Below are 19,878 nucleotides of genomic sequence, written 5' to 3'. Positions count from 1 at the left end.
ACAAATGACCTGGAATGAACAAATACCTCAGATGAGAAAACACATTAATAACTCATGGTACTGTCCCATGGTTGTACCTTAGTGTCTTTTCTCGTGTGGATGGGAGGACAACTGTCTTACTGACCTGGACTTGTTTCTACAATGCAGGCAAAGGGTGTGTATGAGAAAGTTGGAGAAGCTACAGAGACTGCTCTCACTTGCCTGGTAGAGAAGATGAATGTATTTGATACCGAACTGAAGGGACTTTCTAAAATAGAACGTGCAAATGCCTGCAATTCGGTCAGTATTTGAACTTGGTGTCTTGTGTCTCAGCATACCATACACATTCACTCTTTGTTCCCTGCCTCCTCAGCCTCTGAACTGCTTGAGTATACCTTTGCTCTTCAGTATTTTTTTTCCTGAAAATCAACAGTCAGGTAAAGTGATCTCTCCTACTGGTTCTTCAGCAGCATAGAGAAAGTAATTGTATGCTTCTTAAATTGTCCTTTGCCCTAATTTTCATTTGACACCTCATTTGTTTAACTCAATGAACTGTTGTGTTCTTTTTAACTCCTGTTTTTTCAAATACATTCTAGTCAAGCTTTTGCCTCCACCAACCCAAAATTTTGTTTGAATTACTTGTAACTTTGTGCTAACTTGAATTGTTAATTTTTAAATGTAACAGACTAGACAAGTCAGCAATTAGAGATGTGGATTTTGAACCTGGAGAGAGTTCCCTACTTAAGAGCACAGGCTGCTCTTTTAGATTTGATTCTCAACACCCACTTGCCAGCAAAAACTATTCGTATTTCCTGTTCTGAAGGGTCAGGATCTTGTGGCCTCCATGTACCTGGAACACATGAGGTGCACAAACATACACAGAGATAAAACACCAATCCATACACAAAAAATTTAAATAGGGAGAGGCTACTGGAGATAGCTTAGAGGTCCTGAGTCCAATTCCCAGCAACCACATGGTAGCTCATAACCATCTATAATGAGATCTGGTGCCCTCTTCTGGCATGCAGGCATAATACTGTGGGGAGGGGTTGGGACTGGAGATTTGGCTCAGTGGTTAAGAGCACTGGTTGTTGTTTCAGAGGACCTGGGTTCAGATCCCAGCACCCACATGGCAGCTGACAACTGTCAGTAACTCCAGTTCCAGGGATCCAGCACCTTACAAAGACATGCAGGCAGGCAAAACACAAACACACATAAAATAAAAATAAGTATATATTTTTTAATGGGAGGCTTGTGCTGGAGAGATGGCTCAGTGGTCAAGAGAGGAACTGGCATGAAGTTAATTCCCAGCACCCATGTGGCAGCCCACAACTGTGACTCCAGTTCCAGGGATCTGACACTTTAACTCATGCATCCATACAGGCAAAATACCAATGCGTGTAAAATAAAAATTTAAAAATCATGTTAGAAAATGAAAAAAAAAAAGTGGATTTTAACATATCCCAGAAATCAATCTAATGACTGCTCAGATGGGAAATCAGTAATGATTCAAAACATTTGAACAATAATCACCAAAACTATATTTGTTAACTACTTCTTAAGATATTCTTGTGTGTGTGTGTGTGTGTGTGTGTTTGTGTTTGTTTTATTTTGTTCTGTTTCAGTTTTGTTTTGTTGTTTTTCAAGACATCTTTTTCTGTGTAGCCCAGACTCTCCTGGAATTTGTTTTGTAGACCAGGCTGGTACAAACTCAGAATCCTGTCTGATTCTACCTCCTAAATCATGGGATTAAAGGTGTACACCATCACACCCAGCCTTTTCTCTTTTTTTTTTTTTTACTTGGGGGGAAGGGGCTTTATCATTTTTAAATGCATGCAGATCATTAAGGAATAGAAAACATGGGGCTAGAGAGATTGCTCATAGGTTAAAAGCACTGCCTGCTCTTCCAGAGGTACTGAGTTCAATTCCCAGCAACCACATGGTAGCTCACAACCATCTATAATGAAAATTGGTGTCCTCTTCTGGTGTTTAGGAGTACATGCAGGCAGAACATTGCATACATAATAAATAAGTAAATCTTACAAAAAAAAAATAGAAAACACTGCTGGTCCATGACGCAGGGCTCAATAAGTTAATTACAAAGGCTTAAAATAAGGCAGACTACAAAAAAAACCTTTCACCTAATCTGGATGAGATTAAAGTGGGCATTGATAATATCAAGTCCTCTAAGTATTTATTTAGAATGTTTAATTCATGGATAGAAAAAAAACAGCATACCAATTGTGGTCAGCTTAGCTTGTCAGCAAGATACAACCAACAAACACTTGAGAAAGGAAATGGGATGTCAGTGAGGAATTTTCTAGATTAGATTGGCATTTAGGGGATTCTCTTGAATTAACTGAAATGAAAACACCATCCCTCAGCAAAGAATAATGAACTGTCCTATTGAAAGGAGGACTAAGAACTAGTCTGTATGGTTAATTCTCTGCTTTTAACTGTGGCTATAACGTATGTAATTCTCTCAAGTTCCTGATTTTCTGGCCAGATTGGCTGTGACTTGGAACAGATAAACTTCCTCCTATGTTGACATTGTCAGGGTATTTCATTGCCAGCCAGCAAAGGAATTGAGATACATATAACCACAGTGTTCAGAGGCTCTTGAGTTCAAGGAAAGCCTAACCTGGGCTATGTATTTATCAAGACGCCATCTCAGAAAGGTAATAACAAAGTTAGAAATCAGTGCTGCAAGCTTCTATTTGAAGAAAGAATTTCAAAAATAGAGAAATAAGCTAGAAGTAAAACTCAGTGTGTTTAAGGATGTACAATATCCCAAAGCAGTTTGATCTATCAGTAAATTCAACTGCTAAAAGAAGCTGACAGATCTTATAATAACTCAGCTTTCTATAAAGTATTTCCTTAAAACATAAGTTCTCAAACAAACTGATCTACATAATCTGAGTGCCAAAGGTCAGTCAGTGTGGTAGCTGAAGATGATGCAGGAAGCATCCATAAATATTTTATCTGCGCTTTAGCCTTGAGTAGAGCCATAAACCAGCATCAGCATGGGCAGCCCTAGCATAGCTGTCCAGGTACCACTGTTTGTTGTGCACCCACAGACCATCATAGTAGAGCTGTGTTTCTACGCTTTTCCTTGGCTTGCTGTGGCCACATAAGACCAGCCAGTCTGAAGTTTGAATAAAACAATTTTTGTGGCTACTAGCAGACACTGGCCATTTAGTCATTCTTTAGTACCACGGTCTCTATAGACAGATCACTTCTGCCCATCGCTTTGCTTGGCATAGCTCAGTGGCAGTGTGCTTGCCTAGCGTGCACAAGGCCTGCCTTAGTTCAATCCCCAGAACCAGAGTAAAAGAAAACATAAACAGTCAAAATAACATACCCTTTTATCCTGCTCAGGTCAGGTTGTTTACTTGAATGAGAAATGGTGTAGAGATAAGGTACAGTAGAGTCAGTGTGTCAGTGAGAGGCCAAAAAACACGTTAAGGGAACATCAGTTACTACTGTGCTCCCTCATTGAAGTTATGTGTCACTGAGCTCTCAGGGTTGGCCAGGGTGTCTTCCATCTCTCCTGACCTACCAGGATGTAGATAACCATTCCTAGTCTCTGGTCATTTTTGTCTCTAGTTACTCATACTGTCTCTGGCCATATAATATTAAATACTTTGAATGTTGTGAGTGTGGTAGGGTTCCTCCTAAGCTATTTAAAATGCTTCAGAATTTACTTACTTGCTGCAGCCACAGCAGACATTTAGTAAACCTCACTGGCAGAACAGTGTGACTTCAAGGTTTTGGAGAGCCAATTCTGGAACCCACGCCCAGTGCCATTGGCCTGGTGAGCTAACCACCACTGTATGAAATGGTGTTCCATGTCTCCCTTTATGAGGTTGTTTTCGAATGGATTATCAAGGCAACCCTTGAACTTGGTATCCTCCTGCCTTAGTCTTCCGGTTACTAGGATTATAAGCATGTAGCACCACACTGACCCTTTAGACAGCTCTTAATAGCCAGTGTTTAAAGCCCTCCAAGTGTCTTTCTACACACACACTCGTGACCTTCAGTATATCTTAGTTGTACATTCTGATCTGTTCCCAAACTAGAGGACACTTTTTGAGAGTACGGACTTGGTGTCCTGTTCACTACTGTTTAGGCTGTCATACTCCCTAAAGACCAACATGATCAAGATAGATGAACAGGGGCAGGATCTGTCGTATAATGAGTGTCTAATGAGTATCTGTCTAGAAATAGTAATTCAACAGTGTTCTTGTCTGACCTTCTACAGGTCATTAAACAGCTGATGAAGAAGGAATTTACTCTAGAGTTTTCACGCGATAGAAAATCAATGTCTGTCTATTGTACACCAAACAAACCGAGCCGGACATCCATGAGCAAGATGTTTGTGAAGGCAAGTACTGCACAGACGGAGGCTTTCTTACAGGTAAACAGGCAGGTACAATTGCTGATCTGAGTCTCACATTTTCAGGGTGCTCCTGAAGGTGTCATCGACAGATGCACCCATATCCGAGTTGGAAGTACCAAGGTCCCCATGACTCCTGGTGTCAAACAGAAGATTATGTCTGTCATTCGGGAGTGGGGCAGTGGCAGCGACACACTGCGCTGCCTGGCCTTGGCTACTCATGACAACCCGCTAAGGAGAGAAGAGATGCACCTGGAAGACTCTGCCAACTTCATCAAATATGAGGTATCTCACTGGCACAGTCACTGCTGCCAGAGGACAAGCAGATGTCCTGGCGAGGCCACAGGAGTAACCCTTACTTGGATTGATGCTTCAAATAGAAATAGTTGAGAATTTGATAAATCTCCTTTCAATGTAGACTAATCGAGACAAGTTCAGATAAGCTTGTAAAGCCTAATGTGAACTAAGTATTTAATGGAATTTTAAAAATATTTATTAGATATTGCTAAAATATATATAAGCTCGGAGATTCGTTTCCATCTCTTCCTTAGACCAGGATTTTTCTGTCAGGGTTGTACTATACTAAACAGAAGGAACAGCTCCTGAGACTGCCAGGCTTAGAGTGCTCTTATTCCTCAGTATGGCGTCCCCCACACCCCCCCAGTGGATAAGTTTACTACAGAATGCAAGAATTTAGACCAGAATGATTTGGTGAGGAGGGTATACTCTCTTAAATACAATTGAGTGAGGGTGTTGCTCAGTGGTAGAATACTGAATAAAACCCTGTGTTCATGATGATAAAGGCCAGAAGTAGAGATGTGTAAGCAGCAGGCTGAGGCCAGAGGACTGCTACAGGTTTCTCAAGTATATATAGTGAGACACTGTTTCAGCTGCTGGCAAAGGAAAGTGTCAAACTTGGAGTTATAGCAGGAGCGGCCAGGACTGTTTCTGTGGGGTAAGCTGATTGAACTCAGTGACTCTTTTACTTTAGACCAATCTGACTTTCGTTGGCTGTGTGGGCATGCTGGATCCTCCCAGGATCGAAGTGGCCTCTTCAGTGAAGCTGTGCCGGCAAGCAGGCATCCGAGTCATCATGATCACTGGGGACAACAAAGGGACTGCTGTGGCCATCTGTCGCCGCATTGGCATCTTTGGGCAGGATGAGGATGTGACATCAAAGGCTTTTACAGGGCGGGAGTTTGATGAACTAAGCCCCTCAGCCCAGAGAGATGCCTGTTTAAATGCCCGGTGTTTTGCTCGAGTTGAACCTTCTCACAAGTCTAAGATCGTTGAGTTCCTTCAGTCTTTTGATGAGATCACAGCTATGGTAAGGTTTTAGACATGAGCAGTGATGTTCATGTCCATCTAGGCATGGTGATGTGTGCCTGTAATCCTGGAGTTTAGGCTGAGGCAAGCCTGGGCTACCTAGTTTCTGAAAACAAAAAGAGGGTTTGAGACACACACACACACACACACACACACACACACACACACACACATTGACTATTTGAGTATGTGTCTGAAGTGTGTAAATGACCGTAAATTATGTGGCCACACTACAAATAGCTTTCAGGTGTTGGGTGTTGGCAGAAGACAATATAAAACAGATGTCCAGTCCCCTTGACTCTGCCTTTCTGAGTCTTTTTGTAAGCTCATTTGGCTGCTTGTCCATTTTCCGGGTAAAGTGTTTGATACCTGCTGCTGTTCTGTGGCATTTCCTTCTCATCAGTCTGCCTCGACCCAGAGGTGTGCCATGTGGGTGATGTGAGAGTCAACTGTGGCTTCCCTTTCAGACAGGTGATGGTGTGAATGATGCCCCTGCTCTGAAGAAATCTGAAATCGGAATTGCCATGGGCTCAGGTACCGCAGTGGCCAAGACTGCCTCTGAGATGGTCCTGGCAGATGACAACTTCTCCACCATTGTGGCTGCTGTGGAGGAGGGCCGAGCTATCTACAACAACATGAAGCAGTTCATCCGCTACCTCATTTCATCCAATGTTGGGGAAGTGGTCTGGTGGGTGTCTGACTAGGGCTGTATTGTATCTTTCAAGGCTGGGGCCAGGGTGTTGGACTTTCTCAGTTTACTGCTTCTGTTGTGGCTTCTTTGGTTGTTAGCCGGAATGGGGAGAGGTCTAATGGGGCTTGTCTATAGCTGCCCAGTGTGCAGAGAATATTCCTTAACACAGGAATTAGTTTACCTAAGTAGTTTAAAGTCACAAAAGTCTTGGTCCTCCAATAGTTTCATACGAAGTTTGATGGGTTAGATGTTTGATGCTCATGGCTTAGAAGAGGCTTCCATAATTCCAAAAATCACTTGAGTTTTTTTTTCTCTTCTTCCCTTGAACATAAACAGTATCTTCCTGACGGCAGCCCTTGGGTTTCCTGAGGCTTTAATTCCTGTCCAGCTACTCTGGGTCAATCTGGTGACAGATGGTCTGCCCGCCACTGCACTGGGGTTCAATCCTCCGGACCTGGATATCATGAACAAGCCTCCCCGGAACCCAAAAGAGCCACTGATTAGCGGATGGCTCTTTTTCCGTTACCTGGCTATTGGCTGTGAGTACAGTTGCTTGTTGTTTCGGTTGAGAATATGCCCTCTTCGGTGCAGTTTACTCAAAGCCCCTGTTGAGCATCCTGTCCTTCCTTGGGTTATGGGGAAGCAGCAGTTAGACACTGGACTTTTCATATTTTTCTCTTGTACAAAGGAATACAAATATCAACACAGACCAGGGCTCCAGGCTGAGACTTGAATGGGTGATTACCACCAAGGGAACAAGTAGAGTCCCATTAGCAGAGGCTAGTTGTGTATTCTCTGTCAGATAGGGAATTGATGCCCAGAGAGGTGAAACCACTGTCCTGGGACCTTTTGGAGAAAAAAAGATTTGGCTTTTGCAAGAAAGTTCCCCCTCCCTGTCTGTGTGAGCTCCCTGTCTTTGGCTTTTAATGATTGCTCTGGTGCACCATTGTAATTCCAGGTTAGTTGTGTGCTCTGCAGTTGAGTAACTGACCACAGGGGTTGAACCAGTCTCACCTTTGTAATAGAGTTCCTGGATTATAGTTGATGAGGAATAGCCTCTCCTTAGACCTGACTGTGCTGCTATGGGCTGGGTGCGAACACTGTAATTGGCAGTTCTTTTAGAAGGCAGTTCTACTAAGCTATCAATGAAACAAAGCAACTACATAGAATTTACTCATACAATAAACTTTGGTGTGACCTGGTTCCCTCAACACTGTTCTATCTGGGAGTATACCTGTCATCTTGAAAGCATGCCTGTGCTTGCTCTTTAGCTCTGGCACATTGTGCAGGGTCTGGGTCAGGTTAAGCAGGAACTTTTCCTCACAAACTCCAAAGAGATGGCCTGGCTCCCTTTTAGGCCAGAAATACCCTGTCTGTGGTCAGCTGCTCTGGCCTGTGTGTTAATCTGCAATTCACAGTGCTGCCCCCAGCTGAAAGTGTGTCAGCAACAACATGTTTGTTTCCAGGTTACGTTGGTGCTGCAACCGTGGGTGCTGCTGCATGGTGGTTCATCGCTGCCGATGGTGGTCCTAGAGTATCCTTCTACCAACTGGTATTTAGCCACTTTTTTTCCCCCTCTGTATAATAGAGTGAATTCTTTTGAGTCCTTTGTCTTTAGGTAGTTTGGGATCGTCTTAGGGTTCAGACAGTAAACAGTTGCTTCAGGTGGCTCTGGGACCCACGGCTTCTGCTGGGCTGTATTCATGTTGGTGCTGGGGCCTGACTTGGTATGGAATTGGTGTCTAGATTTGAGGAGTATTCCTGCCTGATGGAATGTGTTTTTGTTGCAGAGTCATTTCCTACAGTGTAAAGAGGACAACCCAGACTTTGATGGAGTGGATTGTGCAATCTTTGAATCCCCATACCCAATGACAATGGCACTTTCTGTTCTTGTAACCATAGAGATGTGTAATGCCCTCAACAGGTTAGTGACTCTTGTAGGCTGAGATCTTAGGGTTTGTGAAGGTCATAGCTGGGAGAAGCTCTTCTCTCCCAGAAGAGGACAAACATAGTTTTATTGTTGTCCTCAGAAAGCAGTGGGGGTTGTCACCATCATTGCCATCACGATACGACAGGGTCTGAGAATGGGACCAGCAGTCCAGGCTATGTCTGCAGCGTAGGGAACATATGCCACTGACAAAAGCAGCTGTGAGCGCGCAGAGATGGATCTGCTGCATTGATTACACTTCTCCCCCACTGTGGGAAATCTAGGCCTTTAGAGTTAGGTTAGCAGGAATTGCCAGGGCCACCTCACTAAGCCCCTACCCCCTTTGTATCACTGACATGAGCCTTTGCTTGTGGTAAGGTCAGTTCTCTTCTCACCTGTAGCTTGTCTGAAAACCAGTCCTTGCTGAGGATGCCCCCCTGGGAGAATATCTGGCTTGTGGGCTCTATCTGCTTGTCCATGTCACTTCACTTCTTGATCCTCTACGTTGAACCTTTGCCGGTGAGTTATTGTGGACCCCAGGCTGGGTCTGGTGTGGCTCCTCTCTAGCAGGTCCAGAGGCTTGATGCAGCCTTCTCTGTCTCAGCTCATCTTCCAGATCACACCGCTGAATCTGACCCAGTGGCTGATGGTGCTGAAAATCTCCTTGCCTGTGATCCTCATGGATGAGACACTCAAGTTTGTGGCCCGAAACTACCTGGAACCCGGTAAAGAGTGTGTGCAGCCTGCCACCAAATCCTCCTGCTCGCTGTCGGCATGCACCGATGGCATTTCCTGGCCGTTTGTGCTGCTCATTATGCCCCTGGTGGTCTGGGTCTACAGCACAGACACTAACTTTAGCGATATGTTCTGGTCTTGACTGACAGCGCTACATACAGAAGATGTTTAACTTAATCAATTAATTTTTTTATTGTTTAAAGCAACTGTCTATTTCTGCTGAATTTTCACATGAACATATTGGCTGGTGAAGGAGGTTTCATATTCTAGATTTTGTTTTGCTTTTTCTGACTCCAGTGGGACAAGATTTTCATTTTTTTATACACATAATTAAAGTGTCCATTGACATGTACAGAGAACTAACACTATTTTATGCAGATATTTTTTTGTAGATGAAAAAGCATGTACAGTGTTCTGTTTAATACTCATACTTGTACAAAGATAGTTGAGCCAGCAGACATTGTCAGCAAATTAATTGGCAGCAGACTTTAGGAAATGAATGTGTGTGGTTTTTAAAAGGAGAAAAAAAAAAAAAAACTAAATAGCATGTATTGTGTCTTTTGCATGATTCTCTGGATTTAATTTGGTATCACAGTCTAATTTTTATTCATAAGCCAATTTTTCTGCACTGAGCAGAGTCCTGCTACCTCAGTCAGTATTTTTGGTTTGCCACTTCCTGCACCCTCAGCCTCTGTCACCCCCCAGCCCACCCCGCTCGGCTTCTTCTGTAGGTCTGATGGTTCTGTTTACATCCGTCTTCACAAGAGGTTTGCCTGTTCTCGCTTGTGCAGAAAACATTGCTCCAGATTCAATCGACTGGGTTTCTGTCCCTCGCCTAGTTTTTAAGGTTATTTATTTAAATGTCTAATGTATTTTATTGTAACAGACATTGTTTTGCCAACATTGCCTCTTCAGTGGCACTTCACAATCTAGTTTAAAAGAAAAATAAAACATTTTAAATGGACAGAGGAAAATAACTGTCTTGTTCTTAATGGCCTTGAACTACTATAATCAGTTCAAATCTCTCTGAGGTTCTCAGCTTAGAGCCTTAGTTTCCTGTTCATGAGGGGAAGGATCCTGTTCTGCTGCGTAGTAGGGTTTTATAATGTATAGGCACGATCTGTCATGTGTGATACACATTTATGCAAATTTCTGCTGGCCTGTTGTCTGTACCTTGGTGTAAGGGCAAGTGTGTGTCTGTGTGTGTGTGTGTGTTTTGTACAATCTGTAAATAGCACATGACCAAATGAACATATTGTATAGAACTATTTTTATTTGAATGTGACACTAACCACCACCACCATGACTCTGATGAACGTTTGCGCATGTTCAAGGTCAGTCTTAACGGCAGTGTGAGTCATTAACAGTCCTAACTGTGGTGTTTTCCTCCAATGCCTTCCAACATCCATCAACTAACGTGAGTATCTTCCCTGTGGGTTTGGGGTGCTGTGGCCTGTGTACAGGGGATGCCACTGAATGAGATGGCCCCTGTTGCTAGTGGGCTGCATGGCTCCTGTACCCACCAGGCAGCCACTACCTAAGGAAACAGGGATGTCAGCTGCTCACTACACAGGTGGCCCCAGTGTAAACACTGACCAGGACAGTTGTGAATTGTAGGGAGGAGGCCCTTGTGACCTGTGAAACCTCTTATTTCCAAACTGAGACCTTATGCAAACATGTCACAAAGGTTGGATTTTTCCTGGCTGAAAAAAGGTGCTGACCCTGCGTAGGCAATTTTTATCACCTTTGTAGGACATGTTTTAGAATGAGTGTCTAGAGTGTGGCCATTAAGACAACCCTCTGGTGTGCAGAGGCCTTGGGGCTGTTAGTACCCTAAGTTGCAGGTGGTAGGCAGGAGAAAGTACCAGGTTCTGAGGGAAACTAGCAACTGACCCTTGATTTCGAGTCCTCCAGGTACTGCAGGGAGCAGTGATTCTCAGGAAGCAGGCAGGGTTGTGTTTTTTTTTATGTCATTTGCCATTTTTTGATGTCATAGTATTATCCACAAAGACCACTGCCAAAAGCATTGTCCCAGCCATGGGTCCCCTTCTGCATGTATCAAGCCCTATCCTCACCCAGTACCCTCAAGAAGGGACAACAGTACATGGATGGACAGTGTCGTCCTCAACTAGAGCACTCTAGCCTGGAACTCAGCCTTAAGGTTTTCCTGAGTGGCCTCTTCAGTGCAGCCCAGATCAATGGGTGATGTTTTCCCCAAAGAGCTAGGGGTGCTACCAAGGCCAGGCAAGGCTAGCCACTTCAGAGCAACTGCTACCACAGCACCCTCAAGCTAGGATCTCAGCCCCAACAATGGCACAGAGGCCTCAGGAACATCCGAGACAGCACTTGCTTGATGCCTGCTTAATGGCCCATAAGCCATTAAGACCAGCTCCTGCAGTTAGGAAGCCTTTGAAGCAGAGCTGAGCCTGCAGCCTGGAACTGGCTGCCATGGAGAACAAGGAGGGAGCAGGGAGGCCTTTTCTCCCCCTGGTGCCATGCCACTCACTCTGCTCCACCTGCCTCACCCTCTGCATGGCTACCGAGATCTCCCGCTCTCACAGCCCTCATACCTGACATGCCTTCTAGTTTCTGCCTTTTGGAGCTTTGTTAGGAGCTGGTGGTAGGAGGCGGCACAGGGCAGTCACCAAGCCACTGCTTCTAGATGAGTGGTCTAGGACACCTAGACAGAAATGCTGGTCTTGCATCTAGCCCGAATGCAGTGTTCTATCCATCTGTCCCTGTTGGTTTGTCTTGGAAAGTTGTTCTAACATTGCTCTATGTTTCAAGAAGCTGATTTCCTCTCTCTTTCCTTTTCAGCAATACTGGAGTAACCGCTTCCTAAACCATTTGCAGAAATGTAAGGGTGTTCGGGTGCGTGCATGTGCGTTGTTAGCAACACATCTACCAGCCCTCTGCATGACTGATGTTGGGGAAAAGAAAAATAGAAACGGTCCCTAAGTCACTATGTGATGTGGAGGAAATGTGTATTACCAGTGGGGTTTTAGCTGTTCAGTCAAAATAATGATAACAAATGTACAATTTAGCATAATGTATCAGCCTCTCCAGAGAAGTTTGGTTTCTTTGCTGCAAGAAAAATGAGGTTCTGAAACCCAAGAACAGAAGCCATCAGCCAAGTCTCCACATTTCTCTGCAAAATTTGTCATAGCCTCTATAACTGTATGATAACTGTAATGCATGCCTTCAGTTGTAAGTATCCAGATTGCTCTACAGTGACATTGAAACATGCTTTCTAATTGGCCCTGTACAGTTTGCTTATTTATAAATTCATTTAAAACACTACAGCTGTTGAATGGTTACAACATAGGCCTCTGGTCCTAACTTCAGTTGTTTTTTGGGTGTGCAGCCAGCTGTTTCACACTGTATTCATGTAACTTATTTAATGAAGTCAGAAGCAGTAGACAGATGTTGGTGCAATACAAGTATTGTGTGCATTTATTGTAATAAAGTGCTCAGCATCGGTTTCTCACAGCTTCTTACAGTGCATGTTTATGACTGTAGACTGTAAATAGAGGTCATTTTCTCTCTGTGCTGGTAACAGGTATTGCACAGACATGATTTCGGGTAAATAAATCTATTCTACGATAAACCCTCAGTGTAGCGATGGCTGTTTTATAGGAGGGTGAGGATGGGCACTGAGGCCCCCCATTTGGTTATAGGGGTGGGAACAGAGCTGAGTCCCTCAACCAGGATGGAAAACAGTACATGTCACCAATGGGCCTTCAGGAGAAAACAGGCCTGATTGCTCAGAAGTAGAAAGAGAAGATTCCACATGGACCAGCCTGACTGCTCAGGTACAAAGTGACCGTGTTGTCACCTTCTGTTGACAAGTAGACCTGACGGATCCTGACTTATTTCAACTGCAATCTGGCCAGAGACGGGCTTGGAGTGAGGCTCTACATTCCTTAAAGTGGTCTTTACTCCTCTGAGGCCTGGCAGCTCCTCTAATACAGAACCCCTTGGCAACAGTAACACCCAGGGCCAGCAAGATGACTCAGCAGGTAAAGTGTTCGCCATATAAGCCTGGAAACCTGAGTTTGATTCCTAGAACCCATGATAGAAAGAACCAACTCCATCCACAAAGTTGTCTTCTGACCTCCACGTTGCCTGCATTCAGAATAAAAAAACTCATAATTAACACTTCTGAATTACAAGACCACTGCCAGACTCGGAGAGAATTCACAGAATGTACAAAAAGATAGATGGTCTCACCATGCAGACCAGGCTGGCCTGGAGCTCCACCTGTCTCTTCCAAGTGCTGGGTGGTGTGCATCAGGGCTGCCTAGCACAGACACCGTGTTCTTAGGAACATTTAGTAACTTCAAAGACTAGATGTGAAGATAAATGGTTTTAATCTTGGCTTCTGACGTGGACAGGAGGAAGCGCGCCAGGCACTGAGGGCCACGAGCTCTGGTTGGCAGGAAGAGGCACGCTTGGCCCTTAGGCCTAGACAGTGCAAATGAATTGGGTTTTAAGGCCCAAACGACATTCCTGAGACAATGCTCCCGTGAGCAACAATGTTCCACGTTACCTGTGTACTTTTTTTCCTTTCCCCCTGTGTAGCTATGGCTGTCCTGGACTCTGTAGACCAGGGTGGCCTCAAACTGACTGTCTGCCTCCCAAGTGTTGGGATTACAGGCGGGCCACTGCACCTGGCAGCTGTGTACTTTGACAGCTAGTGGGAGAACAAATAGTTGTCAATTTGGAAGCTCAAAGCCCCTCATGACCCCCACCCCCAGGTAAGCTGCACAGAAAGCTACAATACAATTGGCAGGTGCACAGCTGCAGGGTGCTTGAAGCATACAAGTCAGAATGAGTCAGAAATCATGGTCAACCCAGACCTGCTGTCCAGAGCACTAGGGCCTCAACAGTGTGTGTGCACTAGGCGAGGCCTCGCCACCGTGAGGTTTTCTAAATACAAGGAGGAATCTTGGCCTGACCTGGAACCCTGAGAGACTGACCCCATAAAGACAAAATCTGTACACTTCGTTCTAGCCTAAAGGCAGAAGTGATGAGAATCTCTTAACACTGCCTAGCAGAGTCAAAACATTCCTCATACACTAAACAAAACCAGTCTCCATGCAGGAATTACAGGGATGTGCAACATTGACTAATCTTTTGGGATTGCTTATCCCTAAATCTCCGCGCCCCCCCCCCCCTTTTTTTTTAAGTTCCATACTGTGACTCAGGTTGGCTTGCAGGTCCAGGCTGACCTCAAACTCACTGGCTGGACCTGGGTTGAATTCCCAACAGTGGCTCACCAGTTCCAGGTGACCCAGCGCCCTCTTCTGGGCTCTGCATGTGCATGGGGCACAGTCGTACATGAAGGCAAAACACATAAGTTTGAGGTTTTTCCAGACAGGGTTTCTCTGTGTAGCCCTGGCTGTCCTGGAACTCATTCTGTAGACCAGGCTGGACTCGGACACAGAGATCTGCCTGCCTCTGCCTCCTGAGTGCTAGGACTAAAGACATGCACCACCACATGGCCTTTCTACATTTTTTTTTAAAGGAAACAAAAATAAATTTCTGCCTCAATTATTGTAAACAGAGGACTCCAGAATGCAGGAGGCAAGTTACAATGGCAGCAGAGGGAGTGGGGGGTGTTAGAACCAAGTCATGAGTTGAGTGGGCATAGATAATTCTGGGTTCCAGCTACAGGGAGGGCAGGATGAACATCTGCAGCTAAGTAGCAGAATGTCCACACAGCAACAGGGATCACGCAGATTCCCACTCAGACTTCCTGAGACCACTTCCCATGGCAGGTCCAAGCAGGGTGTGCCTCGAGTCTGAAGGTAAGCAGCGCTCAGCCCAGCACAGATGGGCACATCAAAGGATACGGGCCAGCCTCACTGTGGAATGCCAAAGCCTGGAGCTAAACTTCAAGTGCAAGATAATCACAAGTTGGCACTAGCATGAACAAAAGGTTAAAAGGGGCAGAGTAAGAGCTGTAGAGCTCAGATTCACCCTTCCACAGGCCCAGCAGAGGGGAAGGCAGCATCCCTCCCAAAGGAGACTGGACAGTGTGGGCTGAGAAGGCCACAAAGCACAAACCAGGCAGATGCTACCTCAGGCAAGCAGGTTAAACACACCTCGGTGGTGACATCCTGAGGCAGGCACCTCTGGCCCCTAGAATGCTTCACACCTCAAACTAGTTACTTGGATAACATCTGACAAGACTCCATAGAACCCCTGATGAGCACCCCTTAACCTCAAGGTGGTCCAAAATGCTAAGAGTACAAAAACCAGGCAGTCCCCCAAACCATGGACTTGATTACAGGGTGGCATCGGAGACAGATCAGCAACAAAGGTTGGTGAAAAGACACTAACCAGAATGCAGCAGGACCACAGGAAGTGGATGCAGGTGATGACATCAGACACTTCCTTGTCACTTCAGAACAGTCTGAAAGATCTATCCTTTGAACAAATTATGACGGATGTTCCAGAACTGGTAAACGACCATGCATGATCTGTAACAGGGAGAATCTTAACTTCCAAACAGGATAGAAAGAAACCCAGTGCTGAGACACAGTAAACTGCAGAAACAGAGAATCTTACCCAGCTGGGGGGAGAAGGGAGTAGGTGCAGATCCTTAGCAGGAATGACAGTGAGGCCAACAAGAGGGACTTTCAGCAACCTGAGGAGACTGCAAAATTTAAAGGTTCGAGGTAACAAGGCGTTTCAGACAAACTCAAATGGGTAATTCCAGTTGGGACAGTATATCTAGACTTAAGACAACCTGAGACCTCTGTCATCCAGGACAAGAAGTCAATTCAGGCCTGTACATATGAGTGTGCTGCTGTCCCGAGGGAACTGCTGAGAGAACAGAAGCCAGCTGTAGCCATGGATGCAGCAGCAGGAGAGACCTAGGAAGATTTGAGCCCAAGGATTCCGTGGGACATGGTCATTGAACTCCATGGCCAAGTGTCCAGAAGCCAGATGTCTCTCTAGAACCTCCCAGCATGTCACTCTGCTCACTGATTCTGTGCACAGGCCCCAGCACAGACTCCTCAAAGGCTAGCTGAGCTCCAGAAGGGGAGCCTCAGTGAGTGCTTGTAGCCTCCACCACTGTGTAGAATGATTATTTCTCCAAGAAAATTAGTACCAGTGTAAGTAGAAACGTCCTCAAGTGCTTGTCCTATAACCCCTGTATGGCCTCACCTTTATACTTCTTCCTTATGCATCAGGGTTGGTGGCCAGGTGTGGTGGCACACGTCTTTAATCGCAGCACTGAGTTTGAGGCCAGCCTGATCTATGTGGTGAATAAAAGACCCAGTCTCAAAAAAAGGACACACCTGACAACATGACTGTGGCTGCTCCAAGTCACAGAAGAAAGACACCCAAGTGTGGGTAGGGACTCCTTTATTCCAGGTTGGCCTCAAATTTGCTATATAGCTGAAGATGACTCTGAACCTCAGATCTCCCCTAAATCTGCCTCCCAAATGCTGAGAATTACAGGCACCTCACCTAGCTACATTTTCATTTAAAGAATAAACACTATGTGGGGGTTGGAGTGCAACCTTTACTTCTAGCTCTTAAAAGGCAGAGGCAGTTGGATCTCTGTGAGTCTGAGAGCCTGGTCTACAGATGAGATCTTATCTCTGAAAACAAATTAAGAAAGAAAATTCTGTGCACAGTCCCCACCGCTACCACCAAGGAAGTGCCAGCCTGGAAGTGGTTGGCAGAGCACTCCACAGTCTTGAGCTTGAGGGAGCAGGCCCAATCTGCCCTCTGATGGCAGGGATGAAAGTGACACCTGTGGTGCTGGCACTATTCTCTTGACTCTCAGGGCAATTCTTGCTATCTCTAGTTCCCACTCGATTCCTGAGGTAAATTTCTGCTGCTGTGGGCTGACAGAGGAGGCACTTAGTGCTGAGGAGTTGGTGGGAGTTGATACAAAACTAAGGTTCTGCAGGCTTGGGTCTGGCTGAAGCAGGCAGCACTGTTAAGTACGAGGTGATCTGAAGCTTTCCCAAATCAGGCTTGGCCTACAAGATGGAGGGCAATCATATCCACAGGAGGCTCAGCCCCAAAGGACCAACCACATGCTCTAGCCTAGGCCTCCAGGGATATGCTGACACACTTGGGACAGGCAGAAGATATAAACAGAGAAGGGCTAAGGCCCTGGAAGAGAAAGGAGAAGCCTCACCCCACACACAGAACCAGATCCAGCAGTCACCCCTCAACCCTCAGGCAAGGTGGTCTAACTTTAGCACAGGAATTATTTCCCCCAAGGCAGAGCTGGGCACAAGGAAGTGTCCTGAGCCCCAGGTCTGAGGAAATAGTCACCACCAGCTCCCAGGTCCAGTGAGGAATGGCTGGCCAAATCAGGCAAGGGCCTAGTTCTCACCCCTAATCAAAAGCTCAAGAATGAGTACCTATAGAGAGATAGGACAACTGAAAGAGGGCATGAAGGGGACAGGGCCAGCCTGGGCTACCATATTCTTGCAGAGCAGCCAGCCAGGCACCTGGAAAGGTCCAAGAAGGATCCCTCACTCTGCAACATCCTGCTCGGGGTTTACCCAAAGAAGGAAAAGCTGCGAGCTAAGAGAAGCTGCCAGAAGGCTGTGTACAAAGACAGGCCTGAGCGGCGGGAGAACCGGTCTCAGGATGACACCACCCTGGCCAGACTGGCTGGCAGCCTGAGAGCAGCAAGGCTGAACGTAAGGACTGTTCAGAAGACAAGGCCAGAACACCAGAGGCTGCAGGATTTGGGTCAGCTGGAGAATGACAGGCATGTGTCAGAGGACACTCTGCTTAGGGAACAACAGAAAGCAACAGAATGTGACCTCAGGGTTGAGCTGCAATGTGATACCAAAGAGGGCTGAACTGGTGTCAGGCCAGAAGCCCATATATAGCTCCACAGGCTAATTGTGGCATGGGAGATGTGGGCCAGACATTAAATGCCCCTGGGAAACCCAGGCCAGTGCAGGTTGGGTTGTCCCAGCTCAGCCAAGGGTTCTAGTCTGTCACCTGAGAAGGACTGCCAACATCCATGATGAACTCAAGGCATACCCACAAGAATGTGACCCTTTTTTGTCCTAGGACTGTTAGATCAGAAAGTGTCTGAAGCCACAGACTAGACCGAAGACAAGCACCCAGCAACAGCAGAGGGCCACACAGGGATGCTGCACACCACATGACCAGTGTGTCCAGAGGACAGAGCAGCTGAAGAAAGCCAGGTCCAGCAGAGCCTGTTTTCATTTCATACAGTGTGTGCAAGGCACAGATACTTCATTTCACACAGATTCTGTTAATGGTTTAGCTGGGGGATCACAGGTTATGTTTTTATACATTTTAGGATAAAACATCCAATTTACTTTTAACTATTTTCCAAGCACTTCGTTGGCTACATTCTTGTGTATCAGCTGTCCACAGTACTTACACATTCCCGGCTGCAGCTTCTCTCCCACCCGGCCTGAGGTACCTGAGCTGAACAGAACCAAGGAAGCCTCTGTCCTTGTTTGACTGGCTTCTTTCATCTACATAACTTTCGCAAAGTGCAGCAGTGTTTTCAGTTTTTTAATCATTTTATTTTATGTGCATTAGTGTGAAGGTATCAGATCCCTTGGAATTGGCAGTACAGATAGTTGTGAGCTGCCACATGGATGCTGGGAATTGAACTCAGGTCCTTTGGAAGAGCAGACAGTGCTCTTGACCACTGGGCTCTCTCTCCAGCCCCTGGGTGTTTTCAGTTTTGAGGCTGCATGACAATCTGCCTCTGTATCGAGAGCACACTCTGTGTAAGCGCTCTTCACTTGAGGTCTGGGTTTCCACCTCCTGCCAACTGTGAACAGTCCTTGGCAGAGCCCCCACTTCCATTCCTTTGGGGCCACCAGACTTTTCCACAAGGCCAGGCCTTTTCCATCCCACCAACAGACTGATACCGTTACTTAAAAGGCACCATTTTCTATCAATGGTCACTGAGGAAGGCAATCAGTAGGGTCCTGGATTCTTCTGACCTTGTTGGTGCTGTGTGGTTTGTAAAATATACTCTCTGTTCTGCCCAGGACAAACATCTCCCCTAAGAGTCTAGGAAAACCCCATACCCTGGACCCCTAGTGCACAGGGCACTTTCTACTGCTGGTTCGGCATGAAAGGAGGTTGATGGCAAAAGCCAGCCCTCTGTGCCCCTCCACCTCCCCAGGAGAGAGGTGGCAGCTGATGGCCCACCCTTTGCCCCAGGGGAGGGAGACTCCTGGAAAGCCTGAGCAAGATGCTTAGCCCCAGAGGCCATGGTGAGGTGTGTGTCCAGTCTGGCCTCAGCATCAGTCATCAGCAGATGATGTCCTTGAGAAATGGTCTCAGCAGAGCCTGCAGTGAGCGAGCTGAGTTTGTGCTGGCAGCAACAGTGAGGCTGCCAGCCTGGGCCTGCCCCAGGTGAGCTGGGTTTAGGTTTAAGACCAGATGGCACAGGTGAGGCCAGTTAAGGCCCATTCTTCCTAGCCACAGCTGCCTACAGGGTGGAGCCCCAGGACCTCTCTAAGTCAGGCTCAAGTTTAGGAAGCCTGCCAAGAACAGGAAGCTGGGCAGAGCAAAGATGTCCATGGCTCAATCCAGGGCCCCAGACCTCACAGTCGGAAGCACTGCGAACCACACCTGAGTGTGAGGCTGGCTACACAGGGCAGAATTAGAAGTTGTTCTGTGCTCCCAAGGCTCAGAAACATGTCATGGAGCCTGTGGGTGGATCACTGGTGCCAAGCCCAGCAGAAGCTCGCCCGTGGAGGGGCCTATGGGAAGGGCAGGGCTCCAGACCCCACGAGTGAGGACTAATGGTTGACATTTCCTCACGGGATCTGTGGTGGTATT

At 46.3% G+C, this 19,878-nt stretch overlaps 1 protein-coding gene across 1 annotated transcript in view; it reads left to right on the top strand.

The window, feature by feature from the left end:
• The window catches only part of Atp2a2 (ATPase sarcoplasmic/endoplasmic reticulum Ca2+ transporting 2), a 49,882-nt gene extending 39,864 nt beyond the window's left edge, over positions 1–10,018 (top strand). Inside the window, exons 11-20 of the mRNA XM_055605980.1 lie at positions 148–279; positions 4,241–4,363; positions 4,442–4,660; positions 5,367–5,702; positions 6,169–6,389; positions 6,729–6,931; positions 7,859–7,944; positions 8,183–8,316; positions 8,721–8,838; positions 8,924–10,018. Coding sequence (XP_055461955.1) covers positions 148–279; positions 4,241–4,363; positions 4,442–4,660; positions 5,367–5,702; positions 6,169–6,389; positions 6,729–6,931; positions 7,859–7,944; positions 8,183–8,316; positions 8,721–8,838; positions 8,924–9,196 — 1,845 coding nt within the window. The 3' untranslated portion in view covers positions 9,197–10,018. The remainder of the gene's footprint in view (positions 1–147; positions 280–4,240; positions 4,364–4,441; positions 4,661–5,366; positions 5,703–6,168; positions 6,390–6,728; positions 6,932–7,858; positions 7,945–8,182; positions 8,317–8,720; positions 8,839–8,923) is intronic.
• Positions 10,019–19,878: the final 9,860 nt, after the last annotated feature.

This window comes from Psammomys obesus, unplaced genomic scaffold, assembly GCF_907164565.1.
Source record: "Psammomys obesus unplaced genomic scaffold, mPsaObe1.curated_primary_1811, whole genome shotgun sequence".
NCBI lineage: Eukaryota > Metazoa > Chordata > Mammalia > Rodentia > Muridae > Psammomys > Psammomys obesus.
Note: the sequence above shows the minus strand (reverse complement) of the source record. Positions and strands in the feature narration are given on the sequence as shown.